The sequence below is a fragment of the Panicum virgatum genome, chromosome 3K, assembly GCF_016808335.1.
Source record: "Panicum virgatum strain AP13 chromosome 3K, P.virgatum_v5, whole genome shotgun sequence".
In the NCBI taxonomy this organism is placed as follows: domain Eukaryota; kingdom Viridiplantae; phylum Streptophyta; class Magnoliopsida; order Poales; family Poaceae; genus Panicum; species Panicum virgatum.
In genome coordinates, this window is record NC_053138.1 from 27,138,820 (window position 1) to 27,151,184 (window position 12,365).

The following is a 12,365-nucleotide window of genomic DNA, read 5'->3' on the forward strand; positions in this document are numbered from 1 at the left end:
CAAAAAGTTAGATTGTGTTTAGTCTTGCTTAATTAGTTTCTAAAGATCTGTTAATCTAAAAATTATGAAATTTTTGTAGTAGCTTGCTTTAAGTATGAGTGGTTCACTGTAAAATTTTCATGATCATAATGCATAGTTTAGTACATGTTTATAAAATGTACCTAGCTAGTATATTTGCATAGGGATAAATAATATCTTTATATATAAGATTCTTTAGAAATCATGAGAAGTAATTTAATAAATGTCTTTGCAAGTCATGTTTTGTTGATATTAAATGGTGCTCTAGTTTGATACTTAGGTAGATTAGTTGTTCCTAGCACTTAGGGTTTAAGTTAATTATCACCCTACCTGCGTCATTTTATGTAAATTGTTAATTTGTTTAATATTTATCTTCTAATTACAAAGTCAAGTTGGCATTTACTCATTGTCTCATATGCATACATATAGAATCCGCGACTGAAGAAGTCATGTACGAGGTGGTCGCGGAGCCGCAGGAGCAGACGGAGCCAGCCCCGCAAGAGTTTCGTGACGACCCGAGGAAGTCGTGTACGAGGCATTTACTCAGTGCCATTTGTATACATATTTTTTTGATGTTGCAATTATTGATTTCTGATGTTGCAACTGTTATTATCAATGTTGCGACGGACCATCCAATGAGAAAACTCTGATTGGACATCCGGGCGCTAGCAGAGCCGATTAGGATATCTATGTATCTCTTCTTGGCCGGCAATCTAGGTAGCCAGGCAAAGGCGAGTTTATCCAGCGGTCCAGCCAGATCAAAGTAGCCAGTAGCGGATGTTCATGCAAACACATGTAGTAGGATTTTTTTCCTAAAAAAACAAAATCTCTCGACTTCCAGGTCCTGTGCGTTCGAGCCTCAGGTTAAACATGGACTCGAGTACATGATTCGTTGTCAACCAGGCCATCGGCACATGATATATTGTTTCTCTGTAGAACCGGGGACAGGGACACAGCCCTTCCCTTCGATCTGTCCAAGCCAAAAACTCACGCCCTTCGATCTGTCCAAGCCAAAAACTCACGCCGATGCATCTCCGGACTGCAAAAAGGAACAGATCGTTGGAAACCGTCAGCCTCGCAGGCATCATATATCCTCTAGTAAGTCTCTCAGCAACATTCAAACTTCATACAGATGCAATGATCAGATACACGGATGCTGAGCAACAAGCAAAATGGAATCTGAGGTCAAGTATGAAAATTGCGTAGCATCAATATCCAATTGCACTCCAAGGTCAAGTAACCTTTACTGTCTGCATTCAATATGAGTGGATGACAGTAGGAATTGAATCAGACACCAAATTATCAACTCTTCTGGAAGCCAGATATATATATATATATATATATATATATATATATATATATATATATATATATATATATATATATATATATATATATTACAAGGGAATATGATGCCTCTATATTTATGCACATGGTTTCATACTGCAATGCACCAACAATTAAGAAAAATTCGATTCATACACCAAGCCAATTGAGTTTCTGTTCAAATTTAACAAGGACACACAAATTTCAGACAAGAAAAGAAGTGGGTGCAGATATGGTTTTAGCTACTAGCTGAGTTATATTAGTCTCAGAGCCACTACTTGGATCCTAAGGAAATATACCACTATGAATAGAAAGCAGTTCCATAAGATATATTTTAAAAAATATGCACAGAATAGAAAAAACGCATATCAGCAAACAAAATGAAAACAGAGGTATCAAAGGAGAGCAATGTTCTTACGGCGTTAAGGCGAGTTGTGGCGAGTCACCACCGCCTAGCCGCCTAGGCGGGCTAAGGCGACGCCTAGGCGGGCTAAAACGCCTAGGCGGGCCAAAATAGGGGAGCGCCTTGTCGCCTAGGCGACGCCTAGGCGACGCCATAAGAACATTGAGCATATATATGTTAATGATTATATTACTAATCAGTTGCGACGCAATAGCTTATTGTGGTTGCTAAAAGTATAAAATTTCATTATTCGAACTTTTTCTGCGATTTATGGAAGCCACAGAATTGGAGATTACTGTACCATATCTATCCACAGTACTTGTGATAGCAACATAAAGGGTCTTCTGGTTTCCAGTGACCCAATGGCCAGAGTATCTGACTCAGCTTCCTGTACGACATCAACAACGACAACAACATAGCCTTTTGTCCCAAGCGAGTTGGGGTAGACTAGAGATGAAACCCAAAAGCCTACCCCAACTGGCTTGGGACAAAAGGCTATGTTGTTGTTGTTGATGTTGATCTCGTACAGGAAGCAGAGTCAGATACTCTGGCCATTGGTTCACTGGAAACCAAAGACCCTTTATGTTGCTCCCTGTACGAGATCAGAAACCATTAATGCATATCCTACTAGTATACAAAGTTCTGATTACAAATAATGATGCCTACTGGTAAGTCTAGAAATGAAATCTTGTACGATTGTACCACGAACGCACAAATCAGTTATGGAAAAGGCTACTGGCATGTCCAGAAAGTGTAAAACCACAGAAAACAGAAGAATGCAAGTTGCATCCTTATCCATTTGCTATGCAAGGTTTTCTAAATAATAGAAGCATGTGAGCTCAGTATCACAAAGGGCTTACTTCAGCAAACTCTCTGGTTGTCTGTAACCTCCTTGTGCACTTTCTTGAATCAGAAGCTTGCTCAAAACTTTTGGGAAATTGAGCATCAGAGGGTCTTGCATGCTCCATACCTGTTCAAGACAACTCTTAGGTGCATAAATTGCAAACGGAACATCAATTGGGTCAGCATATCAAATGACTAACAATAGATACATGGCACAAGCGTGCCCTTTATGCAACTTGTATCAGATATTGACCTATTTCAGGGGCCAAAAACTACTTTTCTGTGGGAAAACAATGAAACAAATATTTTACCTCTGTTAGTAGCAGGTGAGATCGAAAGAATTTTAGCCGGTCCTGGTGATGTAGGCGGCACAACCTCCGAAGCTGGAGCACTTGGAACACCTGCAAGGTGATAATGTTACATAGTGTTACAGTTACAAACCAAAGATGATAGTTCTAAAGTAGAAGAAATACTGTGCATGATGTGACAAAAATAAAGGAAAGCAGAGGCTGAGAAGACAATGGTAATGCTCATAGAAGGTTCAAGTATGGACCACAAGATTTAAACAAAAACACCACATAAGAGCAGTGAAAAGTGAGTAAACATGGATAAAGTTAATCATGAGAATCACTAAAGCTTTCAAAGAAAAAAAAAAGCAATTGAGGAAGAATCAGAAAGAACACATCCATCTGGTATGCTATAACCAGTATCTCCTTGATTGGGCATTAAAGGGTTTGCATCATGTGAAGTATCAACTAAAAGCACATGAAGTCAATGATTACACATGGTGACATGAATCGAGTAACTGTCACTATTAAGATTCAATTCATCGTAAAAAATATATGAGCAAAGGAACAAATAAAAAAATGCAACACATTGCCTGAGTTTATTAAGCATGAGAAGTTGTAGGAAGCAATCAGGATCAGTAGCTCAGCCATGTTCTTCAACTTCTAAGAAATGTGAAAATAAGCCTACCGATAAAAAATAAAGTAAAATGATTTTATATTTTGTCAGGTTGAATGTAATACCAAATCTTGGCTTTCAGTGGTTCGTAAATTACTGGATCTTAACATAGAAGTCATATATCATTGTAGAAAACAAAATGCAAATGCTATATGCACAAAACCACAAAGCTGAATAGGTAATACTTAGTGAATTTCTTGTCATACTATCATTCAATCAGTCTGCAGCAAGCTTCTTGCGAAACATATAATAGTAGCACTGTTGTATTATGTTTAAAGGATATATGCTACTATGCTACTACTGCTGAATTTAACATCACATATGCACACACCTGAATGCTTCATCTCGTGGCTGACCAGAGGCCTGAACAAAGCAAGGAGCTTCAGTGCACGAGTACTAAGAGCAAGAACATCAGAAAAGAATCCCTGTGTGGGCTAAATACCTCTTCTGCATGAAGGAATGGGCAAGGACATGTGCTGGAAGACGGCCAGCTTTATTTTTTCGAGAACCATTGCATCGGCGCAGCCTGCAACAAATACACAGTTGGCACTTGAAGTGATATCAGAAAGGAAACTGAGATTGATGGAGGGAGAGCACCACATGGGAATCAAAATAGTGACCTTGAAGCTGCATCATGTATGAAAATGAAGATGTATACCTAGGACCAAGTGATAAGATGTAGGCAGGATTACAAGTGCAGCGCGGTAACTGTGCCTTGGCTTTGAGCTCAGGGCACTTGGCAGCCATGTTCAAAATGACTTCTATTGCCATGGGCTTGACGCGATGATAGAGCCTGGATGCCCTGCAAGTATGGAGATCGCACAATCAATCAATCAATCAATCAATATCTGATATGCAATTACACATTTCATTGCTCAAGAATCAACCTTGTTTTTTTTTCCCGAAATACTTGTTGCAGGTAACTAGAAGTAACAAAATGACGAATGCAGCTAGCCCCCACATAAAAAAATAGGGGGGAAAAGATATAGTAATTTGTAGTACGGCCACTAGTTACTAGCTAGGTGGAGAATAATAAGAAAGAGGGAGATGGTCCGTGTACCTGGCTTGGTCGGAGCGCATGGAGAGTAGGGTCCTGCGGAGGTGGTGGCCGTCGGGGTGGGATTGGAGGGAGGCGTAGAGGCGCTGGAAGAGGGCGTCAATGTCGTGGGTCCGGCCGGCGGTGAAGTCGGCCATGACGCGCAGGATGAGGATGCGGACGACGAGCATGTCGGCCTCGCGGCTGCAGTCGCGGACGGCGATGAAGCCGAGCACGTATGAGGATGCGTCGGCCCAGCGGAGGTCGCGCAGCAGGCGGCGGAAGTGGGCGAAGTCGAAGAAAGCGCCCGTCTGCCTCTCCAGCCTGCAAAATCGTTGGATGCGTCATCCATCAGAAACGAAACAATGAGGGTTGAGACAGAAAGCGTACGCGTGGGCGGTGTCGTAAAGGCGGTGACGGCGGAGGAAGGAGACGATGCGACGGAGGCGGAGGCCCGTGAGGGTGGGACGATCGCCGCTGAAGCACCTCGTCGACATCATCGTCGCGTCGGTTTTGGGGGAGGAAGACATGAGGAGTGTGAACTCGAAATCAGGGGAGGCGCAGAGGGGGAGGGAAGGGAAGAAAAGAGAAGAGAGGGGAGCCGACCTTTTTTTTTTTTGAGAAAATTCGATTCATACCACTACAATTTCTTGAAATCGGATTTCATGTTGAAATCCATGCCATTTCAATGGCATGGATTTCAACATGAAATCCGATTTCAAGAAATTGTAGTGGCATGGATCCAACTAACCCTTTTTTTTGGAGAAATGAGAGAGGAGCCGTCCTGGACTTCGGTTGGATTAGGATTGGGCCAGGCCTAGGGGGGCGTCTATATGTCAGTTTATGCGACTGCAGCTGATCGCGTCGCAGAAGCCTGGGGGCAGGGATTGAGGGATTGAGGACACTCGCTTCAAAAAGTGATTTGCTTCAAGTAGTTCGGAAACATTTCGGTGTTCCGAAAAATATTTGTGTACAAGAAAAGTTTCAAGTAAAATATTGTTAAGCAATTTGGAAAGGTTATGAATGTTTGAAACTTTTCAAATTGTTCCGAAACATTTCAGATTTGTACCGGAACATTAGAACATTTCGAAAAATTCTGATTAATGTTTTTAATCACTTTGAAATGTTTGAAACATTTTGGATATGTTTTGTAAAACATTTCAGATATTATACTGGAACATTAGAATATTTTGAAAAGTTTAGAACACTTCGTAATGTTCTGAATGATTAAAAACAGTCCAAGAATGTTCGGAAACATTTTAGAGTGTTCCAAAACATTTAGATTAGTTTGGGAACATCTCGGCGTTTGCATGAAAAGTACCCAATAAATAGTGTTAAACACTTCATAATGTTTTGCATGATTAAAAATATTTCAGATTTGTTTGAAAATATTTCAAATTGTTTCAAAACATTTCAGATATGATTGGAAAAACATTTCAGAATTATACTGGAACATTAGAACATTCGAAAAAATTCTGAAATATTTAGGACATTGTTTAATTGGGAACATTTCATAATGTTCCGGAATTTGTTTGGGAATATCTCAGATTGTGCTGAAAATAGTTTACACGAAAAGTTTCCAATAAATCATGTTCTAACACTTTGGAAAGTTCTGAATGTTTGAAATATTTCAGATTTGTTCCGAACAAAAGCCTTTCAAATTGTTTTGAGAAATTTTTGGCACAAAAGTTTTGAGCTTTTAAAATAGTTCTACGCTTATTTTAGAATATTTGAACCATCTAAAGTTGTTCCAAAGTCCAGACTAACTAAAATGTGATTGATGCCGGCAGAAAAATAGAAAGAGGAAGATGAGAGGCGTCATGCTTTAGTATGGGCCATAAATGTGTAATAGGTCTCCGACAAACCAAACAAAAGTGGACGCACAGCCACAGCCAGCCCACGCAATGAATAGAAATATGTGCGTTTTTCTATTTTTTCTATTTTTTAAAAAACATTTTTTACAGAAATATATTTTTGGTTTCACAATTTACAATTCTATACCCCTGCCGGGCAGTAGGGACCTATATGTAATTAAAATTTGAGATCTATTGCATGGAGACCCCTACCGCCCGGTGGAGGGGCGGCAGGCAAGCCGACCGCCCGGCAGGGGGGCGGCAGGCTCCCCCAATATAAAAGCTAAGATCCCCCCACACCTGCATTTGCAGCAAACAACATCTATAGAGAGAAAAAATAGAGACGTGGTGTGAGGGAGGGAGTTGCAACAGCGAAGTCCTGCCGGATTCCGCACTTGTGATCTGTAGGTAAGTTACGTATGAATCTATTAATATTGTAAAACAATTTAATTTAATTAATGCTATAGTATTAAAATTTTATTTCAGTATTAAAATTTTAGTTTATTACAGACTTGTTTCTAAATTAATTATAAATTAAAATAGAATTAAGTTTTGGATAGTGAAATATAGTATTAAACTTGTTTCTAAATGTTGCAGAATAAGACAATGGCTGCCTCCAATTTTGGAGGATTTTCATGTACCGAAGAAAAATCTAGTATAATATTTGAGATTATGACACATCTTGTAATCAGTAAGAAGTTGGATGTATTAGCGGATGGTACGATAGAGATGGTGTTGTCAAAATTAGTTGAGTTTAAAGATTTCACATTATTTCGATATATTACAACGCAAGATGTAAATGAACACCTGCTAGAACGTCGGAAGATATACATGGGGGTATGTGAACTAGCGAATCATCCTAATGTTATTGGATTCTTACAAAATACTTGTAAGATATAGATGCGGTCAGAGGTGTATGAGATGCACATTAAGGTAACTCTTATTCAGTTCTAATCTCGTCCGTCATTTGTAATTCATATTTACAAAATAGTAAAATTATTGTGTAATTATATGCTAGAATTACCCCGAAGACAGAGTTGATTAACAAATTGATATCAAATTTCCATAAATTGGTATGTATCTTCGGTGGACTTATGCTGCAAACTAGACGAAGGAGGTGGAGAAGATCTTCGGGTGATAGTTCTTGGCCTCCGCAAGAACAGATGACCGGAGGTTCGTCAAGTCATGTTGCACCACCTCAAGCACCAACTTGTGTTAACTGGGATGACGATATGGATGACTTCATGCCCCCAAACCATGGCCTCCAACACATGATATTCCTCCCCCTGTACACGAACCTAGAACCAGAAAAGAGAGAAAGGGAAAGGCAAGAGGTTCGTCAAGTAACGTTGCACCACCTCAAGCACCAACTTGTGTTAACTGGGATGACGATATGGATGACTTCATGCCCCTAAAACCATGGCCTCCACAATTCTAGGTATCCGCTCGCCTTCATCTACTAAACTTTGTGGTTTTGGTTCTGGTTCTGGAGCTTGTACGTTCTCTTCTTCTTTATCCTCTTCCAACTCTTCATTCCAGTCATATGTTGTGTGTGTTGATCCTTCACCTAAATCACCGACCTTCTGGTGAATCTGAATTACCATTGCAAGAGGCCACCCTCTTTGAAGAGCTGCGTGCATGTAATATTTCCATTCTTCCGTACTACTTATAAGCGTCAACTCCCAGAAATTCCAATTTGTTTCCCAGGAAGTCACGGTATGAATCGTAAGCAAATGGGTCTTTGGATTCACATTGAACTTCCCGTGAAGCCATTTGCGTATGGAACCAAAACTCCTCTCTAGGGGTTTATCTAGACTGCACTGTCTTCGTTCCAATGCTGATAGATTTACTCCATAGGAATCACGAGTAATTCTATAGAAATCACCGTAATGAACTTGAAACGCCACCTTGCTCGACATATCTGGCCATTCAAAGACTTAATTTTAATTAAACCAGTTTCTAAAACCACGGTACGGCTTCAATTACAAACACTAATCTGAACCCTAAGCGGTTACAATTATAAAAAACACTAATCACATAATTAAAAATACAAAAAATTTATAATGACAAAGTTGAGAAATATTGGTTACCTGCGGTTCGGATCTAAAATCCGGCGGGGCTTCACTGTTGCAACTCCCTCCCTCACCCGACATCTCTCCTTTTTCCCTCTATAGATGCTGTTTGCTACAAATGCAGGTGTGGGGGGACCTCAGCTTTTATATTGGAGGGGGAGCCTGCCGCCCCCCTGCCGGACGGTCGGCCTGCCTGCCGCCCCTCCACCGGGCGGTAGGGGTCTCTATGCGATAAAACTTAAATTTTAATTACATATAGGTCCCTACCGCCCGGCAGGGGGCACCGCCCCGTCCCCCTGCCGGGCGGTAGGGGTATAAAACTGTAAATTGTGAAACCAAAAATATATTTATGTAAAAAATATTTTTTAAAAATATAAAAATAGAAAAAATGCTCAATATGTGTAGGGCACCCGACCCAAGACAAGTGAGCTGCGGCGGAACAGCTTCTGCGACGCATCAGCGCCTACTCGCGCGCGATAAATAGAAATCGCTAGGGCTAGCCGGGCTCAGAACTCTTTGGTGTTTGGTTGCTTGCATACGTATGATTGTCAAAAAAAAATTATATATACGGACAAGACTTGAGACCGCCAGATCATTTCCGTGAGGATCCTGCAGATCCTCTTCTGATTCTTCCCTTATCGCGGTACCGCCCATGGATAATGGGCCTGTTTGGCAGGGCTTCGACTCCTTTAAAAACAGCTCCGGCTCTAGCTCCTCTGGTAGAACGGTTTTTTTGGTAGAGCTGAAGCCGTTTTTAGAAAATATTTGGCAAAACGGCTTCACTAGTTATTAATATATAGAAAAAATACCAAACGACCATACTACCCTTATCTTTCTCTCCTTATTTTTTCTTCTATTTTCACTACCCTTCCTAATTCTCTCTCCTTATCCATTCTTCTTCCTTCTCCCTCCCAGCTCCGGCGCGCGGGCAGAGGCTCCCGCCGCGCCCTGCCTCAGGACGGGCTCCCAGCGCCGCCCGGCCCCCCGCCGCACCCTGCCTCGGGACGAGCTCCTGACGCCGCCCGGACCCCCACTGCGGCACGGCCTCCCGGCGCCGCCTAGACCTCGCCGCGCCCTGCCGCGGGCCGAGGCTCCCGACCCCGCCGCCGTGTGTAGGGTCGAGATGGCGGACTAGAGGGGGGGTGAATAGTCCTTTCTCAAACTAATTACACCGGCTAACCGAAACTTATGCGGAATTGAAACTATTCGCTTAGCCAAGACTTCACCCCTCTAACTATGACTCTAAGGCACCTCCAAAAAGAAACCTACACAAAGCAAATTGAGTGCCAAGCTAGTAAGAGCTCTCCTAACAATTCTAATGCCAAGTCACACAAGCCTAAGCACTAGTACTTCACAAACCGGGGGAGCTCCTAAACAATTCTAATGAGCAAAAGCACAAAGCCAAACCTAAGCTCACTAGATGCTCAAGGACAAGGATACACAATCCAAATCCAAGTGCTCAACTTGCTTATCTACACAATCTAAGCAAGAGCAACTAATTAAGCTACACAAGCTAACTAGTTACACTAGGATCTCTACTTCTAGCTACACAAGCAAGAAGAAGATTTGCAAGCTACACAGGCTAACAAATCACTAGAGAGTAACTACACAAGCACAAGATATATATGAATGTAAATACAATGCTTGTGATTTGGAGAATGCAAACCACCGAGAAGAGTAGACAAGGTTGACACGGTGATTTTTATCCCGAGGTTCACTTGGTTGCCACCAAGCTAATCCCCGTTGAGACAAGCTCTAAGGTTGCCGCCGATCCTCTTGCTAGTGGTGACTCGCAAGTCACACTCTCCCACGTGGAGTGCTCACACCGAGCTCTAGCACATGATCCGGCCGGACCACTTGTTGCTCTTCACGTCTCGCTCAACTAGAGTTGCTCTTCGCGGCTCCCGCGGGGTGAGCACAATACCCCTCACAAACTCTTCTCCGGAGCACCACACAATCTTCTTGCGGGCTTCAACGGAGCCTCTTGCCACCAAGCCGTCTAGGAGGTGGCAACCTCCAAGAGTAACAAGCACACCGGCTTGCAACACGATCACCTAGTGCCACTCGATGCAATCTCTCAAAGCAATCGCACTAGAATCGCTCTCTCACTCGATCGGATGAATACTATCAAGTTAGAGTGAGTAGAGGGCTCTCAAGCACTCTCACACATGGACACTAAGTCCCCAAAGTGCTCAACTATCTCAAATGGCCGGCCACACCCTCTATTTATAGAGGGAGGCCCCAAACTAGCCGTTACACTCAAATCCCGTGAAAACTGAGTTTTCGCGGACTGTCCGCCTCACAAAAACCGGACCGTCCGCCATTTAAAACCAACGGCTAGAACTGCAATGATTATGTGTCAGAGTCGACCGTTAGAGCCCCGGGCGGACTGTCCGCGCCCCTGGGGCGGACTGTCCGCGGTTCAAAACTTCGAACCAACCGATTTGCAAACGTCTCTGACTAAAACTGGAAGTTACCGGCGGACTGTCCGCTCCCCAGGGGCGGACTGTCCGCAGTTCAAAACGTGAGCACACACAGAAACCGCAGTGTTTCTGTCCCAGAAATTTCAGTAGGAGGCGGACCGTCCGCCCCCAAGGACCGGACGGTCCGCAGGTCATTTTGGGCACCCAAGACAGAACAACCAAGTTTCTGCGCCCGTTTCAGCTTTTAAAGGCGGACCGTCCGCCCCCATGGACCGGACGGTCCGCAGGTCATTTTGGACCACCCACAGAGCCAAAAACGGTTCTGTTTGAGCTCAACCGAGATAACGGCGGACCGTCCGCCACTCAAGGGCGGACCGTCCGCAGGTCTATTTCCAGCAGAAATGTACCTCGGTAAAACGACCATAACTCTTAGCTCCGATGTCCAAATTAGGTGATCTTGGACTCTATGGAAAGCTAATTCAGAGGGCTACACAACCCAACTGAATACTTGATCCAAAACACAATGGATCAAAGCAGTATTCCACTCCAAGAGCCACCTAATTTCCGGAGAACACCGAAAAACCTTTCTTACTTCCCAATGTTGATCAACAACAACTCCAACTCTTTCTCCTTTGCAAATGTGCCAACACAACCACGTGAACAACACCATGTGCATGTGTGTTAGCGTTTCACAATCATTTTCAAAGGATTTTCACTTGATCTCACCACGCCACTCGATCCTAGCTACATTGCAATGTTAGATTGCTCAAGTGACACTAGATGACCGATATGCAAACAAGTTTGCCCCTCTTGATAGAACGGCCATCTATCCTAAATCCGGTCATGCACTTCTCTACACAACCTTTGACCGGTGAAATGAAATGCCCTACAAGTCATACCTTTGCCTTGCGCATTCCATTTCATCTTTCCAAATATTGATGCCACACAAGCACCAAACTCCATCAAGCCTTTTGATCATCTTCATGAGTCAACACTTGGCTTGATCTTCCTTGAATGATATGATCCACTCCATATCATCACATGACCTCTTTGGTCCATCGATCTTGACCTTGCTCGCTCTTCACCGTTGCCTCGGTCCATTGGCGCCAAATCTTGCCCAAGCTTCACCGCCTCGCGGTCCATCGCTTCAAAGCCTTGACTTGCCCTTCTCCATTGCAACCGGTCCATCAAGCCAAGTATTGTCTTGATCTTCTCCACTTTGGTCACATGACTCCATGTCATGTCTCATATGCAATGAGCTCCTCGATCACACTATATGAGCATAGCATCAACACTTAGCCATTTCTCCTCCATGGCACATGTTGCTCATACTAGTGTCTTTGTGTGGACTAATCTCATGTGTATCTCAACATAAACACTTATTAGTCCATATAAGTTGTCACTCAATTACCAAAACCAAACAAGGGC

The 12,365-nt window shown here is 42.9% G+C and overlaps 1 protein-coding gene across 1 annotated transcript; it reads right to left on the reverse strand.

Annotated features, from left to right (window-relative positions):
* Positions 1 to 697: 697 nt before the first annotated feature.
* LOC120698740 lies at positions 698 to 5,203 on the reverse strand. The gene is made up of 8 exons (XM_039982455.1): positions 4,980 to 5,203; positions 4,614 to 4,913; positions 4,212 to 4,355; positions 3,996 to 4,079; positions 3,885 to 3,916; positions 2,902 to 2,991; positions 2,608 to 2,717; positions 698 to 1,057 (listed from the first exon to the last, which is right to left on the reverse strand). The coding sequence occupies exons 1-8, from the start codon at positions 5,117 to 5,119 to the stop codon at positions 1,037 to 1,039; spliced, it is 921 nt and encodes a 306-aa protein (XP_039838389.1). The 5' UTR covers positions 5,120 to 5,203; the 3' UTR covers positions 698 to 1,036.
* Positions 5,204 to 12,365: the final 7,162 nt, after the last annotated feature.

Bases quoted from the DNA above. Each gene is read 5' to 3' on its own strand.
- LOC120698740 (XM_039982455.1), bottom strand. From the start codon at position 5,119: ATGTCTTCCTCCCCCAAAACCGACGCGACGATGATGTCGACGAGGTGC. The intron at 4,914-4,979 runs GTACGCTTTCTG...ACGATTTTGCAG, and splicing joins CTTTACGACACCGCCCACGC to GCTGGAGAGGCAGACGGGCG. The intron at 1,058-2,607 runs GTAAGCCCTTTG...TCCTTTTTGCAG, and splicing joins CAACCAGAGAGTTTGCTGAA to TCCGGAGATGCATCGGCGTG.